Source organism: Oratosquilla oratoria, chromosome 4 (genome assembly GCF_046742065.1).
Source record: "Oratosquilla oratoria isolate Oo_2021 chromosome 4, ASM4674206v1, whole genome shotgun sequence".
Taxonomy (NCBI): Eukaryota; Metazoa; Arthropoda; class Malacostraca; order Stomatopoda; family Squillidae; genus Oratosquilla; species Oratosquilla oratoria.
This window is the reverse complement of record NC_134780.1, coordinates 81,878,088-81,896,132: the sequence shown is the minus strand read 5'-3', so window position 1 is coordinate 81,896,132 and position 18,045 is coordinate 81,878,088. Positions and strand designations below refer to the sequence as shown.

General features: G+C 39.1%; 1 protein-coding gene across 2 annotated transcripts in view; it reads left to right on the top strand.

Annotated features, from left to right (window-relative positions):
* Positions 1–7,898, top strand: part of LOC143024978 (transmembrane protein 242) — a 39,265-nt gene extending 31,367 nt beyond the window's left edge. For both annotated transcript variants that reach the window (XM_076184521.1, XM_076184522.1), the window contains one exon: positions 3,338–7,898. In XM_076184521.1, the coding sequence (XP_076040636.1) occupies positions 3,338–3,511 (174 nt within the window). In that variant the 3' untranslated portion in view covers positions 3,512–7,898. The remainder of the gene's footprint in view (positions 1–3,337) is intronic.
* Positions 7,899–18,045: the final 10,147 nt, after the last annotated feature.

Genomic DNA, 18,045 nt, shown 5'->3' with positions numbered 1-18,045 from the left:
TACTACAAAATTTCTACTTTACATGTCACTGTTTTCAACTTCTATCATAATCAGTTCCACATTATTTTTCCCTTCTGTTATCTTTGTCAAAAACATGACACCACCCTGTTTCTCCCTTCTATTTTTCATCCAATGGTTGTATAAACCTTGTCCCACAGAGTATTAGGTGGTAATGGACCTTTTAATTTTGTCTCTATCATTCCCATTATGTCTGGTTTCTCTACTGCCAGATAGTCATTTAATTTGTTTAATAATGAAATCACACCATATATATTGGTGTATGTTATTTTTAATTTTTTCCTTGCTCCTTTTTTTGTTTATGTTTCCTTTTTTTTATTATTATTATTATTATTATCATGCCAGATAGTCATTTAATTTGTTTAATACTGAAATCACGCCATATATGTTGGTATATGTTATTTTTAATTTTTTCCTTGCTCCTTTTTTGTTTATTATGTTTCCTTTTTTTTATTATTATTATTATTATCATACCATTTTCTCAGCCTCAGGTCTAGTACTCCCCAAATAAAAAAAATATATAAAAGAAATCATTCTTTTCTGTCTCTGTTCTTTCTTTTTTTTTTTTTTTTTTTTTTTTTTTTTTCATTTGCTTCATTTCTTAGTGTCTTTTCCCTATCTTTTTCCTCATCACTCATTTCTTTTTTCCATACATTTTTGTAATTTTCACTATTTGCCAGCTTTGCTGTTTTTGATAGTACTTCTGCTATCATTTGAGACCTTAGTTTGATTTTTAGTGGTCTATATTTTTTCATTAAAATATTGTCCCATCCTATGTACTTCTATTTCTTTGTCCATTACTTGTCCCTCCTCTTGTATCTCTTTCAGAATTTCTTTTGCAATTTCTTTCTCTTCTTTTTCTCTTTGGTATCTAGGTACATTATGTTTTTCTTTAATACCATAAACTACTATGCACTTTTTTTTATCCACTGTGTCTCTGACCCAATTCTCTTTTTCCTTAATTACTTTAATTACTGTTTCTTTAGCATTTTCTTCCACTTGTTGCTGTACTATTTCTTTGAAAGTTATTTTTCTTATTTCCTTGTTCCACTTTCCATTGATTTTTTATTTCTTGGAGATCTGTCTCTTTAATTGTTTCTCCAACTTTCTTGGTCATTGCTTGTATTTGTTCTTTCCCATCATTTTTCAAAGCCTCATTTTTGTTTTTATCTTCATTCTTTCGTTTTCACTTCTGACCATGTTCATTTCCTTTTTTAGATCATTAAGCTCACTGTTAGTCTTGGCATTAGCTCTTTTTAATTAGTTCACCTCTCTGTACATTGCCCTGTATTCAGCATTCAGATACATTAGTTCCTCAGTTCTGCAATCTCCTGATTTCTGAGGACATGTTTATACCTAGATTCTCTGTCAAATTTTTAATCTCTACCTAGTATAAACCCTGAAAATACATTATTATCTAACCTTTCAGTTGATATCAGGGTTTCAATCATGCAAGATTTCTTAGGTGTGACCCCCAGTGGTGATTCCATTCCGCTTACATCCAATCTTCTCTTCATTGGTTCACTTTTTCATCTTTCTCCTTCATCATTCTCCATTTTGTGTATTTAACAATAATGTTGAATTTACTCTATTTTATCATTTTAGCCACTCAATAAACACAGCTCTCTTTCCCAAATGTAAATACAAGCTAGGTGTTTCCTTCAAATTTACCAAAAAAAGCACTGTACATCAGACCTCATTTCTAGCCGTCCATTCCCGCCTGTGGTTCATGTGTGTGTATTTACCTACCTAGTTGTATTTTACACAAGGACCTATGCTCGTGGTGTCCCGTCTTCATATCTCATTTTGTCTAAACTGTTTTTAAATTCATGTATTGTTTTTGCACACACCACTTTCTCATCTAACTTGTCCCAAATGTGAGGATGTTGATGAGTTTAGAAGATGGTCAGTAGCAAAATTATTCTTTTTTGATGCCCATCTTGCAGGACAGCACTTGCAAGTGCCTGATACATAGAGAAAAGGGGAGAATGTAAGAAAAAGAAGCTCCACCATTCTGCTTACCCTTAGAATACTGTGAGACTGGAATCTGGCGAAACCTGACAATTTTTCTACTTAGTCTTATGATATTTATCTCTTTTAGATGTTTTTTCTGAAGCATAGGGATAGCAAGTCCATCATAGTAGGTACATACATATACCAAGGGCTTTTTTCCCCCTTGTAAGGGAAGTAGCCAAAAAACAAAGGCATAAAAGCCACTCCCACCCATTCCATCCCTAACACACTCCACTCCCCTCCACCCTCTTCCCTCCCTCTTATCTTGGCACCTCCTGGATGACGGATCATCTCTGCATCTCACCCACTGCCCTGGGTCAGAAGCAGTGTCACAAGACACAGCACATCCACAGCAAGGCCGCTTCATTAGATAGGTGACCCCCCCCCCCTATCCCCTCATGCAGAAAAGGAGAAGACAGGGAGAAATCCCTTCGGGCTGCATCAAATTTTTTCACACACATACTCCCTCACCCCCCATCCTCAACCCATTCCACCTTATGCATCACAGCATCATCCATATTCAACCATTCTCCATTCACCCCTGTCTTCTGTCTTATCCCGTCCTTCCTCAACAGACATTCCCCTCTTTCCCAAAGCCCCTTTCACCTCATCCATCCATCTCATCCTAGGCTGACCCCTCATGTTCACTCCTTCCACCTTTGCCTTCCACACCTCTTTTACTAGTCTTCACTCATTCTTTCCATGTGTCCAAACCATCCCAATATTCATTCAACCCTATCTCCCAATTCCTTTTCCACCACCATTCTCCTCCTCACCTCCTTATTTCTCAATCTATCCAGCCTAGTAACCCCTATCATACTTTTCAGACACCACATCTCAAACACATTCAAGCTCCTTCTCTCTTCCTCTTTTATGTTCCATGTTTCTGCCCCATACAGTGTTGTTGGCACAATCATTCCTTCATACAATCTCCTCTTAGCATCCATTCCCAAATGTCTATTTCTCTAGGTACACAAACAATCTAAAAGGTTTACAGTACTGCATCTGATGATCCCAAATATGGATATGGGCTTATGAAATGTTTGTGCTGTATGAGAAGGCACAAAAATATGAATAGAAAAATTTGGTTCTCTAAGGAACTGCATTCACGTATCTTTTGGAGAGGCACACTACAGTGTATTTACCTGGAAGGTGTGTGTGTACTGCAAAAGAGACCTAGGGCAACAAATTAAATGACTGATTGACATGTCTCAAATGTTTGTACCATTCATTTAAACTGTAGGCTTTAGGTTTAAGGAGATATAACCATGTGATTTTCATATTTCTGCATGATTGTCAATTTCAGCTGAAAGAGTTCCGGACCAAGGCTGGCAATATCTTACCAAGGATCCCCAAGAATGATCCACCGCAAGGAAGAACAGAGTTTGAAGGTATCAATGATTTGCTCCAATATATCATTGATGAAGACAAGAGGAAAAAATTACAGCAGAAAGATAATTTACAACCAGAAGAAGACTGACAGCTATATAATTGTTGTAATAATGATAAGTGTTGTCTCATATTTCACTTTCTCTAAACCCACAACTACACTGCAGTCAGCAATAGTCCTCAGGCTCTCCCAGGAAGAATGCTGGACTGTTGTCTTTGTTGTATTAGTGCAGGTCTGTTTCTGTCATTGGCTGGTAGGATGAAGAGAGTAGTTGCTGGTTGTCAGCTCTATATGAAAAAGTGGAGGAAAAATAGCTTAAGCTGATAGATTAACATGGGCCTAATTAAGATATCATGTGCCAACCCCTCACTTGGAGACAAGGTTACTGGGAGGATTTAAGGACAAATGACAATTTTCAGACATCCATTGCTCAGGAGCATCACATGCAGATACCCATGATTGGTCTCTAGCATGTTAACATTACATACCAAAAGACCTTTTCCCCTTTATAAGAGGGTGGCCAAGGCAGAGCACACACCCATCTTACATCCATCTCACCCAAACAGAAGCAATTCATTGCCCCTCCCACTATTGCACCTCGTAGATGAAAGGTTATCCTTGTCCCTGCCACACCACTCCGGTCAAAAGCATTGCAGCAAGACACAGCACCTCTACAGCAGGGCCCAACAGCCAGAGCTAGTTTACCCTCATTGTTTCATTATAGGAAACCTCCCTTTCTCATTCACTTGAAATCTCCAGACAATAACACTATCACTTCTCTAAGTGACTTATGGCCCCACTTTGAGGCTTCTGCCAGTTTCCTGGAGGCCACTAGGGAAACCAGGGGCGACAGATTAATTGATTTCCTTGAAAAAATTATGGAGCAGATATGAATATCCCTTCAGGCTGCATCATTTCTTCATCCATTCACAACCACTTTCCATCCACTTCTCTGTTTTGCAGTCTCTCTTCCCTGTTCAATATATATTCCTGTTACATCCAGTGTTCCCTTTACTCCATCCACCTCATTTTTAGTCTGCCCCTCATGTTCACTGTATCCATTTCTGCTTTCCACACTGCTTTTGTTAGTCTTTTCTTACTCATTCCTTTCATGTCCAAACCCACTAAGCATTCTTTTACCTACACTATCTGACAGGTCTCTTTTCACCTCCACATTTCTCATTTTGGCTATCCCTATAACAGCTACCATATCTTTCAGACACTTCATTTCAAACAAATTTAGTCTCTTCCTTTCTGTTTCTCTCTCCCTCATATAATCTATTTGCATTCATCCCCAAATATATGTTTGTTCTAACACTTCATTCCCCCCAGACATTTACTTGTCTCCTTTACTCTTCCATTCATTGTCACATATGACCCCAAACACCCAAAGCTCTCTGGTTCCTCTAGTTCCTGACCCTTTATACATACATGGAACTGGAGTCAGAAATGGGAAGTAGACTTCAATATTAACAAGTGTAGCATAATGGAGTTTGGAAAAAGCAAAAACAGAATATCAGGACAATATAAAATTGTAACCAAGGAGGTAAAGAAGGAGAGATCCGAAAAAGATTTGAGTGTAATTATCTCAAACAACTTGTCCTATGATAAACAGATAAACAAAGTTGTCGGAGAATCCTACAACTTGCAAAGATCAATAAAAGTGGCATTTACATATTTGAACAAAGAAATGATTAAAAAAATATTGGTCACACTGATAAGGCCTAGACTAGAATATGCGGCGACATTGTGGTCACCCAGTACCAAAAAGAATATAAAGAAAATAGAAAGAATCCAGAGGACAGCAATAAAAATGGCACCTGTACTTGCAAACTTGTCATACGAGGAGAGATTGGCTAAACTGGAGTTACCGACTTTGGAGCAAAGAAGAGAGAGAGGTGACCTACTGACCATCTACAGAATCATGAAGGGCACAGAAATACTCGATAGAGAGGACTTGTTAAACTGGGACAAGAGAAGCACAAGAGGACATGGAAAGAAAATCAAAAACATAGCTACAGAAGAGTGGACACTTGGAACAAACTGGACAATGAAATAGTGTGCACAGAAACGATTCATGAGATTAAGAGCAAACTAGACACTGTGAGATACAAAGGCAGGACACCACAAACGTAGCTCCCCTTCCCGCAAAATACAACTGGGTAAATACAACTAGGTAAAACATATACCAAAGGTTTCCCCCTTGCTGACCTCTACTTGTGGTAGAGGTCAGGAGTGGAGGCAGTTTAAACCTTGCATGCCAAGCAAACTAAATAAGCACATACTACATTGAATTACCTGCTTCAGATAGGACTTCATAAGGAGGCACCATCCTAGCCTCCTCTGAGAGGTGGGGGTTTGTGATGTTAAAAAGAATCATATACCTTGTTATGGAACCAATGATGGGTGCTTGCATGTGATGGTCCAGCAAGATGAACAGCAAAGCTGCCCATTTTCAAAACCTGCAAACCTCACCTTCATCAAGAAATGCAGCCCTGAGGGGATCATACTTGATCTCCACATCGGGCCCAGGATATCTTTCTATCTTCTTCAATTGTAATTCTTACACTTTTTCACACATGGCGAGCTAACAATCGGCAACTGTTCTCCTCTCCCTACCACTTTGAGCAGGTGACATAGAGATGGTCCCATATTGATACACCACAGACAACATTCTAAAGTTTCTTCCCAGAGAGATCTGTGGGAGTTCCACAGACCATTCCAGCCACTGTGGGGCTGCAGATATTCCACTTTATGAAACTCAAGACAAATTTTTAAATTTGTTGATTGACACCTGGTAATAAGTGTTGCCTTGATTGCAGCACCACAGTAGGTGATAGGAGTGCTCAGACTCCACCACAAATTTGAGAAGAAATGTTGGACTGCATTGTATAAGTGTGGGATTATGTCTGTATCACTAACTTATAGTGGTAGGAGTATGGGAACAGTTTTCATTTGTCAGCTTTCCTTATGGGTAAAGTCAGAGGCAACAAAGTTGACAGAGAACATGAGCCCAGTCCAGAGATCAAGTGTCAGCAACCCTATGGTAACACTTCCAGGTAGAGGTAAGGATGTTGAAGAGTTGCTGCCTGTCTCTCATTTTCCCCATATTTTTCTTTTCAGTTTTCCTCCTTTCTTTTTTCATTAGGGTATGAAGGGCCTGCACTTGGACTCTGAGCCCAAAACCTCTCAAAATCCATTGTTTGTCTTCCATCTTTACACATAAAGGGATCTGACAGCTGGCAACTGCTTCTCTCCTCTTTATACAGCCCTGCAATCCCACAGTAAACAACATTCAATATTTCTCCCCAGAGAAATTTATGAAAGGGTCCACAGAGGCATTGCTGCCTACCACAGGGGTTAAATATATCTTGTTTGAGAAACTTTTGTAACAATCATTTAATCCAAATTATCCAATGTATTTTTTATATGATTATTTTTTCTTTATGCAATTTCTTTACCCCTCTCTTTATATATATATTTTATATATATATATATATATATATATATATATATTTTTTTTTTTTTTTTTTTTTTTTTTTTTTTTTTTTTTCTCATTTAAGTTGACCTCACTTTTCTCTAAAGCACTAAAGGCCTGCACACACAATCGAGCATTGTCCATCTACCGGGCGAATGTTGTGTGTTGTCGCACACACAGGTGGTGGTTGGCAACAGTCACACATGGGGGTCAGCAGCTAGGGATGGTCAGCAGCAAAACCCCAGGTGCCAGGCATTGTCTGGTGAAGTACAGGCATGAGCAATCCAGTCATTTGCCTGGCTAATTTGTCTGAGTGATGGGCATTTAGCAAGTGCCCATTGGGCAATGCTTGATCATGTGTATGGGCCTTAATAGAAGGGTTTGTAAATACAGTAGGGTGAACAGGTGCTGTTGTGCACATTAGCTCATATATATTTGTAGATAAATTATTTTCTATCTATATCAAAGAGCAGCAATATATATATATATATATATGTATATATATGATAAAATGTCCATAAAGTGCTCTGGAAAGAATATTGCTAGTGGGTATTGTAATGATAACTATTCCCTCAAGTTTCACTGACACAACTCCACAGCAGCCAGCACTGGTCCTTGGGTCCTCCCATAGATCTCTCAGGAAAGAGACTGTGGACTGTCATTGTTGTATTAGTGTGGGTCAGCTTCTGTCACCATCTAGCAGGAGGAGGGGAGCAGTTGCTGGTTGTCAGTTCTCCTCATGTAAAAAGTTTGTGTGTGTATGGAGCAGGAGTAGTCAAAGTTGATAAAGATCTTGAGCAAGATTTGAAGACTGAGTGCCAGCCATTTGGGGTTTTCTTCATATGGAGGAAAGGATGCTGATGGGTTTTGAAAGATGATTCTCTTAGATGCCTTATCTCACAGGACCATCACTGGGAGGTACTTGTCATTGGTACCTGGTGGGTATTGTGTACATATATTTTACTTTTAATGTATTGAATTAATAAATTGTTTTTACAACTGGTTTACCAATAACCTAACACCATTCTGTGGAGAGTAGCCATGACACTTTTTCTTCTTCAAACTTCCTCATGATACTGTAGGTGGATGAGTGGACTCAAAACCTCACTATTTTAACATAGTTCTCAAGATGCAGATCTATCTAATATATCTATATACCAAGGGCTTTTTCACTCATATAAGGGGGGGTAGGCAAGTGAAAAGGCATATACCCACTTCCATCCACCACCCTTTCCCTTTTGTTGATGAAGGGTCATCCCTGTCTCTTGCCCACTGCCCTGGGTCAGAGGCAATGCAACAAGACAGTATATATACAGTAAGGCCACTTCATTTAGTCAGCAATCCCCCTCTCTGTCCCCTCATGCAGAAAATAGAGAAGACGAGAAATCCCTTCAGGCTGCCTCAAAATATCAGTCACACATATTCATGTCGGATATTGGCTGCTTGTTATTAATGTTTGCTGGAGAGAGGGTAGAGTACCGGAGGACTGGAGTAGTGCCTGTATAGTTCCTCTTTACAAGGGAAAAGGGGACAAGTGTGAATGTAGTAATTTCAGAGGGATTAGCCTGTTGAGTGTAGTAGGGAAGGCTTATGGGAGAATCTTAATTGAGAGGATTAGGAGAGGAACAGAAGGAGTAATTGGTGAGGAACAGTGTGGATTTAGGACGGGTAGAGGTTGTGTAGATCAGATCTTTGTGGTAAGACAGATATGTGAGAAAGCTATAGGAAAGGGGAAGGATGTTTTTTGGGCTTTTATGGATCTGGAAAAGGCTTATGATAGGGTAGACAGAAAGGCACTGTGGGAGGTTATGCAGATTTATGGGATAGGAGGAAAGCTTCTGGGAGCTGTCAAGAGTTTTTATGTGAGTAGTAGAGCATGTGTTAGGATTAGAAATGGAGAGAGTGAGTGGTTTGAAGTAAAGGTGGGACTTCGTCAAGGATGCGTTATGTCGCCCTGGCTGTTCAACTTATACATGGATGGGGTGGTGCGAGAGGTGAATGCTAGGGTAGTGAGTCAGGGATTGGAGATGGTTAAAGAAAATGGAGAAAAGTGGGAGGTGAGCCAGCTGTTGTTTGCAGACGACACTGCGCTTGTGGCAGGGTCAGAGGAGGGATTGAGGAAGCTGGTGGCAGAGTTTGGGAGAGTATGTGATAGAAGAAAGCTAAAGATAAATGTGGGTAAAAGTAAGGTGATGAGATGTACAAGGGGTGAAAGTGGCAGTAGACTGGAAGTGAACATTAAGGGAGAGCGACTGGAGGAAGTGGATAGTTTTAGATACTTGGGTGCAAGTGTAGCAGGAAAAGGTGGAGTGAAGGTGGAGGTAGAATGTAGATTGAGAGAAGCGAGTAAATGCCTTGGTGGTTTAAAGAGTGTAATGAGAAATAGACATTTGGGAATGGATGCGAAGAGGAGACTGTATGAAGGAGTGATTGTGCCAACAGCACTGTATGGGGCAGAAACGTGGAACATAAGAGAAGAAGAGAGAAGGAGTTTGAATGTGTTTGAGATGAGGTGTCTGAGAAGTATGGTGGGGGTTACTAGGCTAGATAGAGTGAGAAATGAGGAGGTGAGGAGGAGAACAGGGGTGAAAAAGGATTTGGGAGATAGGGTTGATGAAAGAATATTAGGATGGTTTGGACACATGGAAAGAATGAGTGGAGAAAGACTAGTAAAAGAGGTATGGAAGGCAGATGTGGAGGGAGTGAACATGAGGGGACGTCCTAGGATGAGGTGGATGGATGGGGTGAAGGGGGCTTTGGGGAAGAGGGGAATGTCTGTTGAGGAAGGAAGGGAGAGGACGGAAGACAGAGGTGAGTGGAGAATGGTTGTATATGGATGATGTTGTGACTGCATGAGGAGGAATGGTCGGGGGGGTGGGGGGTGGGGTAGTATGTGTGAGTAAATTTTGACGCAGCCCGAAGGGATTTCTCCCCGTCCTCTCCTTATATGCAAAGGGGGACGGAGAGGGGGGGTCGCCGATTAAATGAAGCGGCCTTGCTGTGGATGTACTGTGTCTTGCGACACTGCTTCTGACCCAGGGCGGTGGGCAGGGTGCAGGGATGACCCGTCATCCAGGAGGTGCTCAGATGAGAGGAAGGGTGGGAGGGGTGTGGAGTGTATTTAGGGATGAAATGGGTGGGAGTGTTTTTATGCCTTTCCCTTTTTGGCTACCTCCCTTGGAAGGGGGAAAAAGCCTTGGTATATGATGATGTATGTATGTTATTCTGCAGTATAAATTGCAGTAGCATGCAGCCAATGCTTTAGGGACTATATGGGGTGCTCTTATGTACCAAAGCCACGTATCATTTTGTCTATGTTAGAAGATATCTCTACTAATTGTGAAATTATACTACTTTATTTTATTGTGACTACCCCTTCATTATGCTGTCCCCTTCTTGAGACTGTCTTGTACCCCTTCTTTGATCATATATATTTTCACCCGTCCCCTGTGGTAGGGGGAAGAAAGAATACTGTACTGAGTTTTCCCACTCGGGTCATAACGGAGCTAAAACAAGATGGAGTGATGGCACTAGGTATCCTGCTCTCTGTAATGCTATTTCTATGAGAACTCCAGGCATAGGATGCAGATAATTCCTTTATGTATCTCACTTCATTATGACATTCTTTTTTTCAACATACACATCATTTCCCACCAAACATGGTAACTGTACATGAGAACTCCTCACCCCTTTTGTTCTCATATCCCTCTTTACTTTCATTCCATCCTACCCAAACTATAACCTCAACACACAGGGTGCAACAAGAAATCAACATGTAGGATCCTACTTGCATAGCATTGAGAACCTACCCCTTGTATTCACATCTGCACATTCCCTATAAAATTCCCCAACATCAGAAAAGAAATCCTCCACCCTTCATCAGTCTGTCAACATTCATACTTGGCAAGAGACCCATGATGACAACGATCCACTTTTTCTCCAGCAACCCCCTCTAACATGAAACTTATACTCACATAGATAAAAAAAATTGTAAGATTGTAGCAAAGGAATGAGCAGTCTCAGGCCAAAGCAATAGCATTATTTACTAATATGCATTAAATGAGACCTGTCTTACTATGGCGAAATCAGTTAAGGAGTCGCAACAAGAATACAAGAACACAAAAATTAAGGAAAATTTCACAGGATCTCTAATTCTCTTGTAATACATTTTGACAAGACATTTACAAAATTGGAACAGCATCAAGATCTGACATCAAGAACTCAAAAGAAAATGGGAAAAAAATGAAGCAGTAGAAGTCGGTAAAACATATCAAACAGTCGAGGTGGGTTCAGCATGTGATCTCTACTATTGCGCTCCAAGGAGTCCGCTCAGGGTGTGGCAATCATTATGATTTACTACCAGCCATTCTGCCAAATTTTCTCTCTCTCTCTCTTATTTCCGATCTATGTGCTATTTGATTCTTTTTTTATTCTGTATATGGTAAAGGAAGCTGTATAGTACAATGAGTATCACTTTTAGGATTATAACAAAGATTACTCACCCCATCTCACTTGTCTCACCTCTGACATCTCAGCAGCCATAGGGAAAAAGCGTTGCAACATGTCATAGAGTTTATTAAAATCATTATTATAATCCAAAAAATGATACCCATTGTGCTACACAGCTTCCCTAACTAAATAAAGAATAAAAAAAGAATCAAATACCACATAAATGGGAAATAAAAGGGAGAGGCATATACCAAGGTTGATTTGGCAGAATAGCTAATAGTAAATCATGAAGTACGTATACCACACTGAACTTGGAGTGCACAGATTATAGTAGCAGTAGAATCAGTCATGCATTGCAAGAGAAGAAAAAATGGAGATGTGCCACCAACCCCCATAGGTAATATATAAACGAGTGTTCCTCCTCGTGATGTATATAATGTATATATATATATATATATATACACTTATCTGAGAGTTGACACCTTGACGAGGTGCATAGGCTTGAGAATATTAATGATTACAAAAGCTATGTCGATAGAGAGGAAATCTCTGCAGGGTCACCCAAATCGAACGGTTTTGTAAGAAAGAGCAAAGAGCAGCTCACACGCACAGTTGCAGGACCCACTGCTAACTGGCATGTCCCTGATGGCAAACAGGGAAATTCCTCATAGATATATGGGTACCGTTATAATGACGGCATGGAATATTGGACACCCTATAGATATAGGGCTTCACCAAATATAATGAATATGGTGACACCAGAGAAATATCTCACTAGAAACCAGTTGGCACAGAGGTGAGATTACTGCCAAACCCCCTTCATAGCAAATATGAATATCACAACCAAAGGAAAACCGGGCGTTCCTGTTGGATCATCATCTAAAGGTCCAACCGCATTGCCTCGTGTGCTTATGAGCAGTGTGCCACCAAATGTAAGCAATGTCCAAGCAGATCCAAGTCTTGGACATTAAACAACATAAAAAAAAACGAAGAATTCTTTCAGAAGACTACAGATTGAAGAGTTTAATGGATGAACTAGACAACATCAAGTGGGACATCGTAGGACTGAGTGAAGTCCGAAGAACGGAAGAAAAGCTGATACAATTACAAGATGGTCACCACCTGTTCTACTATAGAGGTAAGGACAAAGAAAGATCTAGTGGAGTAGGATTCTTGATAAACCAAGAAGTTGCTGGTAACATAGTCAAATTCAGTAGTTTATCGGACAGGGTAGCTTGGATTGTGATTAGGGTGTGTAAAAGGTACACTCTAAAAATATTTCAAGTTTATGCACCAACTTCACAGAGTTCAGACGATGAAATTGAGTCGTTCTATGATGATTTAAACCAGGTAATGGATCAAGAAAAAAGTAAGTACACGTTGGTAATAGGCGACTTTAATGTTAAAATGGGGAAGATGGGAGATGAGACGTGCATTGGTAAGTTTGGAATAGTTAAAAGAAATGAGAACTACAACATGAGGATAATGAACACTTTCTTCCAAAAGCGTGTAGGCCGTAAATGGACGTGGAGAAGTCCAAATGGAACAACAAAGAACGAAATAGACTTCATATTAGGAGATGAGAGCAAAAGCGTTAGCAATGTTATGGTGATAAAGTCAACATAGGTAGTGACCATAGAATGGTAGGTTGCACAGCTAAATTCAATTTCAGAGCCGAGAGAAATAAACTAGTTTAAAAAAGAAAAGAAAATAAGCCTCGCAAATGTTAAGGATAATAATAAGAAATTTCAGTTAGAAATTAAAAATAGATTCTAAGTTCTAAGAACTAACAAGGACAGCATGGAAGACATTAATTTGAATTTAGTGAATATCATTAGGGAATCGGCAGAGAAAGTAGGAAGTACAAAAAACATTAGTGAGAATAAATACTCCAAAGCTACAAATGACCTAATTAAAAGAAGAACCATGCAGATTAGAATCAGGAAAGACGAAATAGAAAAGGTAGAACTAAACAAGCTTATCAACAAAAGGCAGAGATTAGAGAAAGGTAGAAAAACATGGATGAAATAGAGGAAACTATTCGAAAAGGTAAAAGTATTAAAGTGACTGAGTGCAGACATACTTTAGGAAGACAGCAAATGATACGTTTGAAAGATAGAAATGGAGAAATAATTAGGTGTAGAGACAAAATGTTAAAAAGAGTAAGAGAATTGTTCCAAGAGCTTTACTCGTGGAAGACCACAGTTGAGTCAGTAAATTCATGTGTAGACGTTAGTAGTGTACCAGAGATTACAAATGAAGTAGAATTTGCTCTAAAAATATGAAACGAGGGAAAACACCTGGGGAAGATGGTATATCAATAGATCTGTTGAAAGACGCAGGGAAATTAGTTCATGTTAAATTAGCTGAGTTGTACACCCAGTGCTTACGTCAAGAAAGCGTCCCTGATGCGTGGTGCAATGCTATAGTGATTTTGCTTCATAAAAAAGGAGACCAGAAGGACCTTAGTAACTATCGACCGATTACCTTGCTATCAAACGTATATAAAGTATTCTCCAAGATCCTTACAAATAGACAAAGTCAAGTTTTAGATGGAAACCAACCGAGAGAACAGGCAGGCTTTAGGAGCGGATATTCGAATCTATGCCATTTGCAGGCGATAAATAAACTAATCGAGAAAACGACAGAATACAATATACCTCTGTGTTTAGCTTTTGTAGATTACGAGAAGGCCTTTGACTCGGTAGAACAAATAGGAATACTAAACTCGCCACGTAAACAGGGTACAAAAGAGCAGATCGTAAGGGTTTTAGAAAAGATTTATGCGAGAGCTACCGCTATAATTCGACTACATAAAGATACAGAAAAGATCAAGATCGAGAAAGGAGTACGACAAGGCGATACAATTTCACCCAAATTATTTACAGCTTACTTGGAAGATATTTTCAGAAGGTTGAGTTGGGAAAAGAAAGGTTTGAAAATTAATGGCGAATATTTGAACCACCTAAGATTTGCGGATGACATTATTCTTATTTCAGAAAGAGCAGAAGACTTGCAAGACATGCTGAGCGATCTAAATAAAGTCTCAAAGTAGGTTTAAAATGAATAAGAGTAAAACCAAAGTAATTTTCAACACAAAACTTCAAAGTAAAGAGATTGTAATTGATGGTGAGAGTCTTGAGGTTGAAGAATATAATTATTTAGGCCAGATGGTGAAGGTGAATAAAGATCATGAAAATGAAATAAAAAGACGCATTACAATTTGTTGGAAAGTATTTGGTAAGTATAATAAAATCCTGAGAGGCTCTCTACCTTTATGTTTGAAACGTAAAGTAGTTTACAATCAGTGCATTCTACCAGCAATGATCCACGGGTGTGAGACTTGGAAGCTGACGATGGCGATGGAAACAAAGCTAAGGACTGCACAGAGGAGAATGGAGAGATCTATGATTGGAATAACGCTGAGAGACCGAAAGAGAGCAAGTTGGGTGAGAGAGCAGACTAGAGTGAAAGATATTGTGGAGGCAGTAAATGAGAGGAAGTGGAATTGGGCAGGTAAGTTAGTGCGAACGACTGATGAGCGATGGAGCAAGTGTGTAGCTGAGTGGATGCCGCGAGATAGGAAGCGTGGAAGAGGGAGACCAGAAAGAAGGTGGAGAGACGAGATCGAGAAGTTTGCAGGAGTGACGTGGAAGAGGATGACCCGGTCGTGTGATTCATGGAATGCCATGAGGGAGGCCTTTGTTCAGCAGTGGACTCAGGATGGCTGATTTAATTGATATATATATATATATATATATATATATATATATATATATTGATTGATCGATTGACTGCATATACAAGCCAATTTGTTTAACCTGTCACGTGTACACGAATGGCTGGCTTTGTGTTGTCATGAAACCTTATCAAGAAAACAACAGCTGAACTATCATTTCTCACGTCAGCTGCACATTATCCCATAGTGCATGTAGGCTTATAAAACATGGATGAATGCATAGAATGGAAATCATGTCTGGCGATCACACACCAGGCGGGAGGTATTTGTATATGCGGGTCGTGCTATATTCTCTATGCCAGTGGTCCTCATTCTGGGGCTTATGAACTCCTAATGGGCCATAGAGTTTCATAAGTGGGACTCTAAATCGAAAACTAGTGGCAGTTTGTAGGTGCCTGGCGATTCTATTTTGTGCTGAAGTGGTCTTCAATGACTAAGGAATAGTAATACATAAGTATGTGATACATGAGGAAATAGGTTGAGAACCCCTGCGCTATGGTTTTTGGCACGATGCATTTGAGTATGCCTGGCTTTGAGTGACCTTTGGCTGGATGGTTTTGATAGGCTGTTTTGTAACCGTGAATAAATGGTGTTATGTCGTGGCTTTAGACGAGGAAAACTTTCCAATCCCTATTGTGTGTTTTTTTTTTTTTTTTTTTTTTTTTACGACCTAGACTTGCAAGGCTACCTCCTTTATAAAGGGTAAGACGCCTTTGGCATATTAATAGATTTGCAAGGTCTTTAGGGAGCAGCGCTCGTGATGTTATTCTTTCCAAAAGGATTGAAAAAAATGCTAGTGAAAGAGGTGATACTCGTTCCCTGTATTTGACACCTAAAGAGAGTGCATCAGCAACACTGCTGGTGCATTTACTCGCCTCATTTATGTGTTTCAGGTTTCATTCTGACATCTCACTTTCTAAATTGGATAGTTTCTACTTATTCAAAGACTTAGTCCAGTTAGTTAGCTCTATCAAAGAGTATTTCTAAGATACCTTCTTTGAATTCTCTGTATAACAGTAGCTCTCATGCTTTACTTAAGTTTACAATCTCTTACTAAAAAGTTCCTTTTTCAATACTGACTTTATTATTCTTTCACCTGGTTTTGCATGGGCCAGAAAGTATGTGTATTTGCCTAGTATTTACCTAGTTGTATTTTACGGGAAGGGGAGCTATACTCGTGGTATCCCGTCTTCATATCTCATTTTATCTGAACTTTTTAAATGCATATATTGTTTTTGCACACATTACTTTCTCATCTAACTTGTTCCAAATGTCCATTACTCTGTGAGGAAAGCTGTTCCTTTTCAGATCTCTTTTGTAGCTGTCTTTCTTGATTTTCTTTCCGTGTCCTTTTGTATTTCTATCATTCCATTTTATTATATCCTCTCTATCAATAGTTTCTGTCTGTGTGTGTGTGTGTGTGTGTGTGTGTGTGTGTGTGTGTGTGTGTATGTGTGTGTGTTTACCTAGTTGTATTTTACGGGACGAGAGCTATGCTCGTAATGACCCGTTTTCGTATCTCTCCGCATTCAGTTTATTCTTAAAATCGTGTATAGTTTTGGCATTCACTGTTTCTCCGTTTAGTTTGTTCCAGACATCAATCGCTCTATGTGGGAAGCTATTCTTTTTCAGGTCTCCTCTATAAGTGTCCTTTAGTTTCTTTTCGTGTCCTCTTGTTTCTCTTCTGTCCCACTTTCATAAGTCATATCTGTCGAGGATTTCCATCCCTTTCATAATTCTATAAACGGTCAATGAATCACCTCTCTCTCTTCTCTGTTCCAGTGTTGACAGATGTAATTTCTCCAATCTTTGTTCATATGTCAGTTTTGACAGTGTAGGTGCCATTTTTGTCGCTCTCTTTTGGATTCTTTCTAATTTTCTTATGTTCTTCTTTGTGCTGGGTGCCCATAGTGTTGCGGCATATTCTAGTTTAGGTCTTATCAGTGCAACCACTATTTTTTTAACTATCTCCTCATCTATGTAGTCAAAGGCCACTTTCATTGATCTTAGTAGGTTAATAGTCTCTCCAAATAATTTATTGGCATGTTTATCAGGTGTCAAGTCGCTTGAGATGATTACTCCCAGGTCCCTTTCTGAATTGACTTTTTTGACTTCTTTGTTTCCAATTCTATATTGACCCGATACTCTATTTTTGCTTTTTCCAAATTTCATTATGCTACATTTCTTGATGTTGAAGTTCATCTCACATTTCTGACTCCATTCCCATATTTTGTCTAGATCTATAATTTTCTTCCGTTTTTACTCTCATGAGTAATTTGGCATCGTCAGCAAAGAAGTTCATGTAACAATTTACTCCCTCATCCATATCATTTATATATATGGCAAACATCCATTCCAGCAGCCTACCTTGTATTCCTCCTATTATTTCAATTTTTCTTATCAATTTTTTATGTGATACCTTATCGAATGCCTTCTGCAAATCCAAGAAGGCGCAATCTACCCAGACATCTCTTTCTTGTATTATCTCAATTAATTTCGAGTAAAAGCAAATTAGGTTTATGGTACACGATCTTCCACTTCTAAAGCCAAATTGTTTAGGGTTTACTATTTTATTTTCTTCCAAGTGCTTGGTCCATTTATTTCTGATGACTTTTTCACATATTTTTGCTACTGTGCTTGTAAGGGATATCGGTCCGAAATTTGTAGGATCTTCCTTATTTCCTCCTTTATATATTGGTACTATGTTTGCATCTTTCCAATCTTGCGGTACCTTTCCTTCTTTGAGTGAGGAATCTATTATCTTGTATAGTTTGTCTGTCAGTTCGTCTATACACTCTTTCAGTATCCAATTTGCAATTCCGTCTGGTCCATGCGATTTTCTGACATCTAGGTTTTTTATTTGATCTCTTATTTCTTTTTGTGTTACCTTTATTTCTTTCAATTTGGGTGATCTTTCTTGTTTTCTATCTTCCCAAAATTGTGAGCTCTCAATTGTAA